This window comes from Myxine glutinosa, chromosome 8 (genome assembly GCF_964187855.1).
Source record: "Myxine glutinosa chromosome 8, kmMyxGlut1.1, whole genome shotgun sequence".
NCBI classification, from domain to species: Eukaryota; Metazoa; Chordata; class Myxini; order Myxiniformes; family Myxinidae; genus Myxine; species Myxine glutinosa.
The window spans coordinates 106829629-106845133 of NC_136268.1; the positions used below are offsets into that span (position 1 = coordinate 106829629).

The following is a 15505-nucleotide window of genomic DNA, read 5'->3' on the forward strand; positions in this document are numbered from 1 at the left end:
TGATTGGCTTTACAGTGGGGTATACAAGGGTTGTTGCGTTCTGTATTAGTGGAAAACAACTGCTACATGTCTCCAAAAGTTATTGCCGCTTCCTCTGGAGATGGTTCGTCAACTCGACAATGCTGTTTGTCATGGAGTGTGGCTTTACGAAATTACAGCATGACACGGCGTGCTATTGCTCGGCAGTATGGCATCACTCAAGGTCAGGTGTCAAAGATCCTGAAACGAAATTCTCAGAGGGGTGTCCCTACTCCAATACCGAGGCCAGGACGTCCCCGCAGAACCACAAGGAGGGATGATCGCCAGCTGCACCGGTTAGTCCGCAATGGCCGTACCAAGTCAACTAATCGCCTTAGGGCTGAGTGGCAGCAACTGACAAATGTGCCTGTATCCAGAAGGCTAGTCAACCAACGACTGGTTCAAGCAGGCTATCGTGCCAGGCGTCCCCTGAGAAAGCCACGCCTGACCAGACAACACCGCCAGCGCCGATTTCAATGGGCCAGAGAGCACCGTCAATGGCAGCCAGGACACTGGAATCACGTGATCTTCAGTGACGAGTCTAGATTTCTGGTCTATCGTCAAGATGGTCGTGTCCGAGTGCGCAGACAAGTGCATGAAGCCCACAACAAAGATTGTATAGTGCCAAGAGTCCAAGCTGGAGGTGGCGGGGTGACCGTTTGGGCTGCTTTTCATGCAGGGGGCAAAACTGACCTGGTTGTTCTGAATGGAAACCTGAACCAGTTCAAGTACAGGGCCATTCTGGAAGAAACATTGCTTCCATTTGCTCGTGCAGCCTTTCGAGGAAACTTTGTCTTCCAAGATGACAATGCACGTCCTCATCGTGCTCGCATGATCCAACACTTTCTTGCTGCCCGTGGTGGACAGCTTATGGAGTGGCCTGCCATGTCCCCGGATATGAATCCGATAGAGAACTTGTGGGCAGAATTAACGCGTCAAATCGACCACTTGGACCAGCAGCCGACCTCTGTGCGTGAATTGCAGCAGGCTATTGTCACTGCATGGCAAGCGATTCCTGTCCAAACCTTGGCAAATCTCATGAACAGCATGCCTCAACATGTACGTGCTCTCCTGAATGCTCGTGGGGGTTACACTAAGTACTGAACTGTAATTTTACTGTCCGTAACCCAGTCGTAATTTAACTTTTGTTTTTGTTAAAAAAAAAATTGGCTAATGTGCAAAATAAAGAGATACTTCTGGAAAAGGTACAGAAGTTTAACACTGTACTGTCCATGAATTGAGTTTGATATCAGTTTACATCACTTTCAAGGATCAATTTAATTGTTTCGAAATGTCAAATGTGGTTTTTGTTTCTTTTAAAGGTCACATTAACAAAATCTAGAATAATTTCAACATAATTCCAATGAACTTTTGGTTTTAAGACATCTTGAAAAGTAAGTTCACCCCCACAAAAAAAATATTCCATATTAAATGCCAAGTCTGTATATATATATATATATACGAGTATATATGTATATATATATATATATATATATATATATATATATATATATATATATATATATATATATATATATATATATATATATATATATTGTTGCGGATATGAGAACTGTATATTTTTTTGGATTGTGTGAATTATTATTATTGTTTATTCTGCGCCCCCTGCCTCCGGAGCTGTGTAAAGGTGAAAGGGCATCCCATAATTAGTCCACAAGCATACACGTCAGCCAAATAATAGAATACCCCTGTTTGATAGTTATCTCTTATTCTGTGTTTTAGGGTAAGGCTGTGTCTCCCATTAATTGAAGTACTCCATTGCACCAGTGAAAGAGAATAGATCCCCTTTCATTCCCATCCCCAAAATCTCCATTTCCAATTACATCCCCTCTCGTGATTGCCAACCCTCGATTGCCAATTACCTCCCCTCCAATAACTGCCATTGACCACGAGGCAGGGTCGGAGAAGAAAGGCGTGTCTCCACCTCGTCATAGAGGGGAAGAGGGGCGTGCCCGCCTGTCGTCATCAAGGGCGGAGCGAGGGGGTCGCGTGACCAACCAGGGCCGAGGTGAGCACACCGATGGGCGTGTCCTGAAGGCCGGCGGCTTGATCGCTGGAGGCGCTATAAAAGGCGCGCACGCAAGAAGCAAGCGAGTGAGTCGTCAGAGTCAGTCAGTGGAGTCGGTGGTCAGTTGGTTGCGTTGGTTGCGGTGAGGAGTCGGTGGTGGTGGTCAGTGGTTGCGTTGGTTGTGGTGAGGAGTCGGTGGTAAAGAGTGAGTGGACCAAGAAAGAGTTGAGGGTTGGACCAGACGAGTCGGACAAGGCCTGGCAAAGCACGCGACGTCCACAGCAGCCACAACAGCAGCTTGGGGGCCTGAACGGCGGTTTGGAGCAGGGCCGTGAAGGAACGGCGGCTGCTAAACGCGCCGATTGTGCTGCAGGACCCCCTTGGACCTTCCTCTCCCTCCAGCCATCCACCTCCTGCCTTTCCACCCTTCTTGTGTACGTGAGTTTGTTTTGTTTGTTCTGTCCCTGGGTTAATTAAGTCTGTATAAGCTAGTATTTGCACTGTGTCACCTGCGTCTTATGTGTTGTAAATAAACTTGATTGCTCCTTTTTGCTTGTTTGTGTAAATAATAAATCCCATTACTCTTCTGTACGTCTTCTCGTTTTATTCCTTTTCCTCTTTGCATTGCATCGTTTTAGTCTTTTCCCAGATTGGACAGCTGCAGTGCGATACGGCCAAGGTTCTGGGTGAATCGGGTGAGTCGGGGATCCTGTAACGGTCGCGGTTGGACCATCCGCTCGGCCCATCATAACATCTAAACCGCGATCAGTAACAATATATATATATATATATATATATATATATATATATATATATATATATATATATATGTATGTATATACACACACATATTGTTACGGATCTCTGAGACAGCACTCCCCTTAGCAAGGGGGGGTTAATCCCCTTGGCCTGTTAAGCTGGCCGTCTCTCGTCCTGGTACTTGTAACGTTCTTTTGCGGGGTGGGATTGATCAGGGTTATTGGTCCTGGTGTTCTCCCGAATACCTTTACAAATCCCTCCGCAGAACAGGGAGACAAGTACCGCTCGAACCACGGACAAGATGGTATTTGCCGAGCGGTTTAGCAATCCGTGGTTCGAGCCGTTATCAAGAGACTAAACCCGATTCCGAGCGTTGGCCGAATCGTGCCACAGGTACTCAATCGAAAGAAATCACGAAAGCGATCGGACGATAAAGAAGAAACCAAAGGTAGGAAATAACAGACATTTATTAATTATGTACAACAAACCAAAGGAAGAGCAACTAAAGTAATACACAGGACGAAGAAGAAGAAGATACACAGGGCAAACCTTAAAACAGTCTTACTTATCAACGCCCAGACAAAACAAACAGACTCACACGAAAGGGGAATAGCAGGCAGGAATCACTGGAAGAAGAAGGTCCGTGCATGTGAGAGGGTAGGCCAGTCCGGGACGTTGCGCAGCGTCGAAGGTGGCTCCAGTCCACGCTACGGGCTCGAGGCGAATAGCCAGCCGCCGCTCCACGTATTCGTTTTCACACGCACTGCCAGGCCAATGTCAGTTGATGATTGTATTGTGGTCGCCGTCACGGACCCACTCGCCAGATCACCTCTCTCTCTCTTGTGCCTTCTCACCAACTCGTACCTTTTCCGTCCAACTCCTTCGGAACCCTCTCACTCAACTCCAACCTTTTCTTTTTCGTCCCACTCACTCAACTCGCCAAGCAGTCCCTTGCAGCCCTTTTTATTGCTGTGTTGGAAATCAAGCCGCGGGCTCCGAAGGCACGCCTACCGGTTGGCTCACCGCGGTGCTGGTTGGCCGGTAAGGGCTTGCTGACTCTGCTTCGGTGGTGCGTCGGCGTGCCACGCCCTTTCTGGTGGCTCCTCCCCCTTCTTCTCCGAGATGGAGCACATGGGCAATGGCGTCTTGTGGGGATAGCAAACCACTCGCACTATTTTGGAGGGAATTTTGGGCCTACTCTTATTTGATGAATGCAACGCAGATTCAACTATTGGGAACAGGTCCTTAACTGAAACACATAATAATGAGATAACTACGAAGAGGTCCTATGGTTCGCTATGTGTTGTTCATGGACGAACTAGGGTGCGATCTTTAACAAGCCAATTGATGGGAATATTTACAGGGGGATATTTATAAGGGATACATTTACTAAAATTTACTAGTGAAGGTTCTAAAAACCGTAACAATATATACAGATTTGGCATTTAATATGGAATATTTTTTTTGTGGGGGTGAACTTACTTTTCAAGATGACTTAGAACCAAAAGTTCATTGGAATTATGTTGAAATTATTCTAGATTTTGTTCATGTGACCTTTAAAAGAAACAAAAACCACATTTGACATTTAGAAGCAAATAAATTGATCCTTGAAAGTGATGTAAACTGATATCGAACTCAATTCACGGACAGTACTGTGTTAAACTTCTGTACGTTTTCCAGAAGTATCTCTTGATTTTACACATGAGCCAAAAAAAATTTCAACAAAAGCAAAAGTTAAATCAGGACTGGGATTACGGACAGTAAAATTACAGTTCAGTACTTCGTGTAACCCCCACGAGCATTCAGGAGAGCACGTACACGTTGAAGCATGCGGTTCACGAGACTTGCCAAGGTTTGGACAGGAATCACTTGCCATCCAGTGACAATAGCCTGCTGCAATTCACGCACAGAGGTCGGCTGCTGGTCCAAGTGGTCGATTTGACGCGTTAATTCTGCGTACAAGTTCTCTATCGGATTCATATCCGGGGACATGGCAGGCCACTCCATATGCTCTACACCACGGTCAGCAAGAAAATGTTGGATCATGTGAGCACGATTAGGCCGTGCATTGTCATCTTGGAAGACAAAGTTTCCTCGAAAGGCTGCACGAGCAAATGGAAGCAATGTTTCTTCCAGAATGGCCCTGTACTTGAACTGGTTCAGGTTTCCATTCAGAACAACCAGGTCAGTTTTGCCCCCTGCATGAAAAGCAGCCCAAACGGTCACCCCCACCACCTCCAGCTTGGACTCTCGGCACTATACAATCTTTGTTGTAGGCTTCATGCACTTGTCTGCGCACTCGGACGTGGCCATCTTGACAATAGACCAGAAATCTAGACACGTCACTGAAGATCACGTGATTCCAGTGTCCTGGCTGCCATTGACGGTGCTCTCTGGCCCACTGCAATCGGCGCTGGCGGTGTTGTCTCATCAGGTGTGGCTTTCTCAGGAGACGCCTGGCACGATAGCCTGCTTGAACCAATCGTTGGTTGACTAGCCTTCTGGATACAGGCACATTTGTCAGTTGCTGCCACTCAGCCCTAAGCCGATTTGCTGACTTGGTATGGCCATTGCAGACTAACCGGTGCAGCTGGCGATCATCCCTCCTTGTGGTTCTGCGGGGACGTCCTGGCCTCGGTATTGGAGTAGGGACACCCCTCTGAGCATTTCGTTTCAGGATCTTTGACACCTGACCTTGAGTGATGCCATACTGCCGAGCAATAGCACGCTGTTTCATGCCATAATTTCGTAAAGCCACCACTCCATGACAAACAGCATTGTCGAGTTGACGGACCATCTCCAGAGGAAGCGGCAATAACTTTTGGAGACGTGCAGCAGTTGTTTTCCACTAATACAGAACGCAACAACCCTTGTATACCCGACTGTGAAGCCAATGATCAAATGCACCTGTCCGTACATTTTGCCACGCCACCTGTGATATAATCCTGTTGTTGACTTCTTGCTGCGACAGACAATCAGTGACATGGTTCTTTGAACAAATAAATCACCAAAGTGTGAAAGAAACTCACTAGATTGATATACTGAGTTAAGAAAGTAAACCCAAGTCAAGAATAAAAAAAATATTCCATATTAAATACCAAGTCTGTATGTATATATATATATATATATATATATATATATATATATATATATATATATATATATATATATATATATATATATATATATATATATATATATATATATATACATATATATATATATATATATATATATATATATGTATATATATGTATATATATATATATATATATATATATATATATATATATATATATATATATATATATATATATACATATATATATATATATATATATATATATATATATATGTATATATATGTATATATATATATATATATATATATATATATACATATATATATATATATATATATGTATGTATATATATATATATATATATATATATATATATATATATATATATTGTTACGGACCGCGGACAAGATGTTGTTTGGCCGAGCGGATGGCACCGCGGCCCTAACAGTTACCCCGACTAACCCGATTCCTGAACGTTGGCCGAATCGCACCACAGATATTCAATGGGGAAAAGACTAAAGCGAAGGATGTGAAGAAGAAGAAAGACAAAGGGTAAGGAATACAAATATAATTTATTACTATGTACAGGATTGAAAGAAACCAAGGAAGAAGGAAAGATAAGAAAATAATTTACGGACAGGTGCATTTGATCTCCGGTCCTAACCGCTCCGGACTTTCAGGCTTTCAGGCTTTCAGGCTATTACTATGTACAGGATTGAAAGAAACCAAGGAAGAAGGAAAGATAAGAAAATAATTTACGGACAGGTGCATTTGATCTCCGGTCCTAACCGCTCCGGACTTTCAGGCACCTTTCAAGTTGGCCGTAGATGCAAGCGATGTGGGGGCTGGAGCAGTCTTGTTACAGGAAGATGAGGATGGGGTGGACCACCCCGTGTGCTACTACTCCAAAAAGTTCAATAAACATCAGGCAAATTATGCCACCGTGGAGAAAGAGACCCTGGCTCTCCTGCTAGGGCTTCAACATTATGAGGTGTATTTAGGAATCACGTCCTTTCCCATAAAGGTCTTTACGGATCACAACCCCTTAACCTTCATTCAAAGAATGAAAAATAAAAATCAGAGGTTGATGAGATGGAGTTTGGCTTTGCAGGGGTTCAACTTGGAAATTGAACATGTACGGGGCCGGGACAATGTCGTGGCGGACGCTTTGTCCAGATTGAGTTAATCTGGGGGGGGGGGGGGGGGGTTGAGTGATCTGGTTTGTTTCTCCAAATTGGCCGGCAAAGAAAGTTTTCGCTGGGTTCAAACTTTCTTTCTTGAAGGGGGGGAGTGTTACATATTTATATGAATGTATGTGAATTACCATTCAGGTCTTTGCTTATCCGTGTGTAGTATATTAAGTTGTTGTGTAGTTGTTGTGGTTGGGGGGTCAGGAGCCCTTCTGAGGGAGTGGCCGGAAACGGAAGTGACCAGAAACGGAAGAAGAAAAGACACGAGGGAAAAAGGACGATTATTATTCTTCCTCGCCCCGCTCTGACAAAAGGTGGGATCGACCTTGCGCTGCGTGAAACAGCGGCGTTCCGAAGCCTGTCTGGCGAGAGGAATTACCGGAACGTGTACCGGCCCGGTGGAGACGTCAAGTTGACGTGGGGCCGTGCATCGAACCCGCGTCTGGCCTCGTTCGCGGCACCGTCCAAACAGACGCGTGCGGGTCGCACGTTGGGGCCTAACGCGCCTTGCAAGCGGCGTGGGGTTTGGCTTGCTCTACCGTATCCGCTTCGCGTGGCCACGAGGGGCTGCAGCCTCGGTGCCTGGTACGATACCTGCCCGGTGGAAAAACGTCCACCCGGGGTTCGTTCTACCGCCCGAGTGCGGTGACGGCGACCATCATCTTGGTCAGGAGGGGCCCAGAGACATTGTGCGGGACCGAGACCAAAAGGGTGTCGTGAGTACTCACCGGGACACACGTATATAAGATGGCCATCTTACTCCTAGGAAAGTGCTTGTGAATTGGGAATTGTTGATGGTTGTATATGGTTGATTGCTCGGGGAAAATCTCCGTGGTTGTGTCATTGCAATTGTATGGTCGTTCCCATTGAAATATATCCTTGAACGTCAGTTGTCTCCTGGGGTGAAATTCATATGGATTGCGTGGCGAAAGCGCATATTTAATACAGCTTTCTGGCGAAGTTCCTCTCACGGTCCGGGGGTCACCGAGACCAGGTATTCACCGAGGGGACCACGTAACAATACAAAGCATTTACTTCAGAAATTTGGAACATATTACCTCAACATACAAAGCATTTACTTCTGAAATTTGGAACATATTACCTCAACATACAAAGCATTTACTTCAGAAATTTGGAACATATCACCTCAACATACAAAGCATTTACTTCAGAAATTTGGAACATATTACCTCAACATACAAAGCATTTAATTCTGAAATTGGGAACATATTACCTCAACATACAAAGCATTTACTTCTGAAATTTGGAATATATTACCTCGACATACAAAGCATTTACTTCAGAAATTTGGAACATATTACCTCGACATACAAAGCATTTACTTCAGAAATTTGGAACATATTACCTCAACACACAAAGCATTTACTTCTGAAATTTGGAACATATTACCTCGACAAACAAAGCATTTACTTCTGAAATTTGGAACATATTACCTCAACATACAAAGCATTGACTTCAGAAATTTGGAACATATTACCTCAACACACAAAGCATTTACTTCTGAAATTTGGAACATATTACCTCGACAAACAAAGCATTTACTTCTGAAATTTGGAGCATATTACCTCAACATACAAAGCATTTACTTCAGAAATTTGGAACATATTACCTCAACATACAAAGCATTTACTTCAGAAATTTGGAACATATTACCTCGACAAACAAAGCATTTACTTCTGAAATTTGGAACATATTACCTCAACATACAAAGCATTTACTTCAGAAATTTGGAACATATCACCTCAACATACAAAGCATTTACTTCAGAAATTTGGAACATATTACCTCAACATACAAAGCATTTACTTCTGAAATTTGGAATATATTACCTCGACATACAAAGCATTTACTTCAGAAATTTGGAACATATTACCTCGACATACAAAGCATTTACTTCAGAAATTTGGAACATATTACCTCAACACACAAAGCATTTACTTCTGAAATTTGGAACATATTACCTCGACAAACAAAGCATTTACTTCTGAAATTTGGAACATATTACCTCGACAAACAAAGCATTTACTTCAGAAATTTGGAACATATTACCTCAACACACAAAGCATTTACTTCTGAAATTTGGAACATATTACCTCGACAAACAAAGCATTTACTTCAGAAATTTGGAACATATTACCTCAACACACAAAGCATTTACTTCTGAAATTTGGAACATATTACCTCAACACACAAAGCATTTACTTCTGAAATTTGGAACATATTACCTCGACAAACAAAGCATTTACTTCAGAAATTTGGAACATATTACCTCAACATACAAAGCATTGACTTCAGAAATTTGGAACATATTACCTCAACACACAAAGCATTTACTTCTGAAATTTGGAACATATTACCTCGACATACAAAGCATTTACTTCAGAAATTTGGAACATATTACCTCAACACACAAAGCATTTACTTCTGAAATTTGGAACATATTACCTCGACAAACAAAGCATTTACTTCAGAAATTTGGAACATATTACCTCAACATACAAAGCATTGACTTCAGAAATTTGGAACATATTACCTCAACACACAAAGCATTTACTTCTGAAATTTGGAACATATTACCTCGACAAACAAAGCATTTACTTCTGAAATTTGGAGCATATTACCTCGACAAACAAAGCATTTACTTCTGAAATTTGGAACATATTACCTCAACCTACAAAACATTAACTTCTGAAATTTGGAACATATTACCTCAACCTACAAAACATTTACTTCTGAAATTTGGAACATATTACCTCAACACACAAAGCATTTACTTCTGAAATTTGGAGCATTTTACCTCAACCTACAAAACATTTACTTCTGAAATTTGGAACATATTACCTCAACCTACAAAACATTTACTTCTGAAATTTGGAACATATTACCTCAACACACAAAGCATTTACTTCTGAAATTTGGAACATATTACCTCGACAAACAAAGCATTTACATTTGAAATTTGGAGCATTTTACCTCGACAAACAAAGCATTTACTTCAGAAATTTGGAACATATTACCTCAACGTACAAAGTATTTACTTCTGAAATTTGGAACATATTACCTTGACATACAAAGCATTTACTTCTGAAATTTGGAACATATTACCTCAACACACAAAGCATTTACTTCTGAAATTTGGAACATATTACCTCAACATACAAAGCATTTACTTCTGAAATTTGGAACATATTACCTCAACACACAAAGCATTTACTTCTGAAATTTGGCACATATTACCTCGACATACAAAGCATTTACTTCTGAAATTTGGAGCATATTACCTCAACATACAAAGCATTTACTTCTGAAATTTGGAGCATATTACCTCGACAAACAAAGCATTTACTTCTGAAATTTGGAGCATATTACCTCAACATACAAAGCATTTACTTCTGAAATTTGGAACATATTACCTCAACACACAAAGCATTTACTTCTGAAATTTGGAACATATTACCTCGACGTACAAAGCATTTCCTTCTGAAATTTTGAACATATTACCTCAACACACAAAGCATTTACTTCTGAAATTTGGAGCATATTACCTCAACATACAAAGCATTTACTTCTGAAATTTGGAGCATATTACCTCGACAAACAAAGCATTAAATTCTGAAATTTGGAACATATTACCTCAACATACAAAGCATTTACTTCTGAAATTGGGAACATTTTACCTCAACATACAAAGTATTTACTTCTGAAATTTGGAACATTTTACATCAACGTCCAAAGCATTTACTTCTGAAATTTGGAACATATTACCTCGACATACAAAGCATTACTTCTGAAATTTGGAAAATATTACCTCAACATACAAAGCATTAAATTCTGAAATTTGGAACATATTACCTCGACATACAAAGCATTTACTTCAGAAATTTGGAACATATTACCTCGACATACAAAGCATTGACTTCAGAAATTTGGAACATATTACCTCGACATACAAAGCATTTACTTCAGAAATTTGGAACATATTACCTCGACAAACAAAGCATTTACTTCTGAAATTGGGAACATTTTACCTCAACATACAAAGTATTTACTTCTGAAATTTGGAACATTTTACATCAACGTCCAAAGCATTTACTTCTGAAATTTGGAACATATTACCTCGACATACAAAGCATTACTTCTGAAATTTGGAAAATATTACCTCAACATACAAAGCATTAAATTCTGAAATTTGGAACATATTACCTCGACATACAAAGCATTTACTTCAGAAATTTGGAGCATATTACCTCAACAAACAAAGCATTTACTTCTGAAATTTGGAACATATTACCTCGACAAACAAAGCATTTACTTCAGAAATTTGGAACATATTACCTCGACAAAGAAAGCATTTACTTCAGAAATTTGGAACATATTACCTCAACATACAAAGCATTTAATTCCGAAATTTGGAACATATTACCTCAACATACAAAGCATTTACTTCAGAAATTTGGAACATATCACCTCAACATACAAAGCATTTACTTCAGAAATTTGGAACATATTACCTCAACATTCAAAGCATTTACTTCAGAAATTTGGAACATATTACCTCGACAAACAAAACATTTACTTCAGAAATTTGGAACATATTACCTCAACACACAAAGCATTTACTTCTGAAATTTGGAGCATATTACCTCGACAAACAAAGCATTTACTTCTGAAATTTGGAGCATATTACCTCGACAAACAAAGCATTTACTTCAAAATTTGGAACATATTACCGCAACATACAAAGCATTTACTTCTGAAATTTGGAACATATTACCTCGACAAACAAAGCATTTACTTCAGAAATTTGGAGCATATTACCTCGACAAATAAAGCATTTACTTCAGAAATTTGGAACATATTACCGCAACATACAAAGCATTTACTTCTGAAATTTGGAACATATCACCTCAACATACAAAGCATTTAATTCTGAAATTTGGAACATATTACCTCGACATACAAAGCATTTACTTCTGAAATTTGGAACATATTACCTCAACACACAAAGCATTTACTTCTGAAATTTGGAACATATTACCTCGACGTACAAAGCATTTCCTTCTGAAATTTTGAACATATTACCTCAACACACAAAGCATTTACTTCTGAAATTTGGAACATATTACCTCGACAAACAAAGCATTTACTTCTGAAATTTGGAACATATTACCTCGACAAGCAAAGCATTTACTTCTGAAATTTGGAGCATATTACCTCGACAAACAAAGCATTTACTTCTGAAATTTGGAGCATATTAACTCGACGTACAAAGCATTTAATTCTGAAATTTGGAGCATATTACCTCGACGTACAAAGCATTTACTTCTGAAATTTGGAACATATTACCTCGACAAGCAAAGCATTTACTTCTGAAATTTGGAACATATTACCTCGACAAACAAAGCATTTACTTCAGAAATTTGGAACATATTACCTCGACAAAGAAAGCATTTACTTCAGAAATTTGGAACATATTACCTCAACATACAAAGCATTTAATTCCGAAATTTGGAACATATTACCTCAACATACAAAGCATTTACTTCAGAAATTTGGAACATATCACCTCAACATACAAAGCATTTACTTCAGAAATTTGGAACATATTACCTCAACATTCAAAGCATTTACTTCAGAAATTTGGAACATATTACCTCGACAAACAAAGCATTTACTTCAGAAATTTGGAACATATTACCTCAACACACAAAGCATTTACTTCTGAAATTTGGAGCATATTACCTCGACAAACAAAGCATTTACTTCTGAAATTTGGAGCATATTACCTCGACAAACAAAGCATTTACTTCAAAATTTGGAACATATTACCGCAACATACAAAGCATTTACTTCTGAAATTTGGAACATATTACCTCGACAAACAAAGCATTTACTTCAGAAATTTGGAGCATATTACCTCGACAAATAAAGCATTTACTTCAGAAATTTGGAACATATTACCGCAACATACAAAGCATTTACTTCTGAAATTTGGAACATATCACCTCAACATACAAAGCATTTAATTCTGAAATTTGGAACATATTACCTCGACATACAAAGCATTTACTTCTGAAATTTGGAACATATTACCTCAACACACAAAGCATTTACTTCTGAAATTTGGAACATATTACCTCGACGTACAAAGCATTTCCTTCTGAAATTTGGAACATATTACCTCAACACACAAAGCATTTACTTCTGAAATTTGGAACATATTACCTCGACAAACAAAGCATTTACTTCTGAAATTTGGAACATATTACCTCGACAAGCAAAGCATTTACTTCTGAAATTTGGAGCATATTACCTCGACAAACAAAGCATTTACTTCTGAAATTTGGAGCATATTACCTCGACGTACAAAGCATTTACTTCTGAAATTTGGAACATATTACCTCGACAAGCAAAGCATTTACTTCTGAAATTTGGAACATATTACTTCACCACACAAAGCATTTACTTCTGAAATTTGGAGCATATTACCTCGACGTACAAAGCATTTACTTCTGAAATTTGGAACATATTACCTCGACAAGCAAAGCATTTACTTCTGAAATTTGGAGCATATTACCTCGACAAACAAAGCATTTACTTCTGAAATTTGGAACATATTACCTCGACAAGCAAAGCATTTACTTCTGAAATTTGGAGCATATTACCTCGACATACAAAGCATTTACTTCTGAAATTTGGAACATATTACCTCGACGTACAAAGCATTTACTTCTGAAATTTGGAACATTTTACCTCGACATACAAAGCATTTACTTCTAAAATTTGGAACATATTACCTCGACATACAAAGCATTTATTTCTGAAATTTGGAACATATTACCTCGACAAACAAAGCATTTACTTCTGAAATTTGGAACATATTACCTCGACATACAAAGCATTTACTTCTGAAATTTGGAACATATTACCTCGACAAACAAAGCATTTACTTCTGAAATTTGGAACATATTACCTCGACATACAAAGCATTTACTTCAGAAATTTGGAACATATTACCTCGACAAACAAAGCATTTACTTCTGAAATTGGGAACATTTTACCTCAACATACAAAGTATTTACTTCTGAAATTTGGAACATTTTACATCAACGTCCAAAGCATTTACTTCTGAAATTTGGAACATATTACCTCGACATACAAAGCATTACTTCTGAAATTTGGAAAATATTACCTCAACATACAAAGCATTAAATTCTGAAATTTGGAACATATTACCTCGACATACAAAGCATTTACTTCAGAAATTTGGAGCATATTACCTCGACAAACAAAGCATTTACTTCTGAAATTTGGAACATATTACCTCGACAAAGAAAGCATTTACTTCAGAAATTTGGAACATATTACCTCAACATACAAAGCATTTAATTCCGAAATTTGGAACATATTACCTCAACATACAAAGCATTTACTTCAGAAATTTGGAACATATCACCTCAACATACAAAGCATTTACTTCAGAAATTTGGAACATATTACCTCAACATTCAAAGCATTTACTTCAGAAATTTGGAACATATTACCTCGACAAACAAAACATTTACTTCAGAAATTTGGAACATATTACCTCAACACACAAAGCATTTACTTCTGAAATTTGGAGCATAATACCTCGACAAACAAAGCATTTACTTCTGAAATTTGGAGCATATTACCTCGACAAACAAAGCATTTACTTCAAAATTTGGAACATATTACCGCAACATACAAAGCATTTACTTCTGAAATTTGGAACATATTACCTCGACAAACAAAGCATTTACTTCAGAAATTTGGAGCATATTACCTCGACAAATAAAGCATTTACTTCAGAAATTTGGAACATATTACCGCAACATACAAAGCATTTACTTCTGAAATTTGGAACATATCACCTCAACATACAAAGCATTTAATTCTGAAATTTGGAACATATTACCTCGACATACAAAGCATTTACTTCTGAAATTTGGAACATATTACCTCAACACACAAAGCATTTACTTCTGAAATTTGGAACATATTACCTCGACGTACAAAGCATTTCCTTCTGAAATTTTGAACATATTACCTCAACACACAAAGCATTTACTTCTGAAATTTGGAACATATTACCTCGACAAACAAAGCATTTACTTCTGAAATTTGGAACATATTACCTCGACAAGCAAAGCATTTACTTCTGAAATTTGGAGCATATTACCTCGACAAACAAAGCATTTACTTCTGAAATTTGGAGCATATTAACTCGACGTACAAAGCATTTAATTCTGAAATTTGGAGCATATTACCTCGACGTACAAAGCATTTACTTCTGAAATTTGGAACATATTACCTCGACAAGCAAAGCATTTACTTCTGAAATTTGGAACATATTACCTCGACAAACAAAGCATTTACTTCAG

General features: G+C 38.9%; 1 protein-coding gene across 1 annotated transcript in view; it reads left to right on the top strand.

The window, feature by feature from the left end:
* The window catches only part of LOC144893393 (uncharacterized), a 196087-nt gene that overhangs the window by 4282 nt on the left and 176300 nt on the right, over positions 1-15505 (top strand). The window contains exons 2-3 of the mRNA XM_078783984.1: positions 2686-2733; positions 3468-3752. Of these exons, the coding sequence (XP_078640110.1) occupies positions 2686-2733; positions 3468-3752 (333 nt within the window). The remainder of the gene's footprint in view (positions 1-2685; positions 2734-3467; positions 3753-15505) is intronic.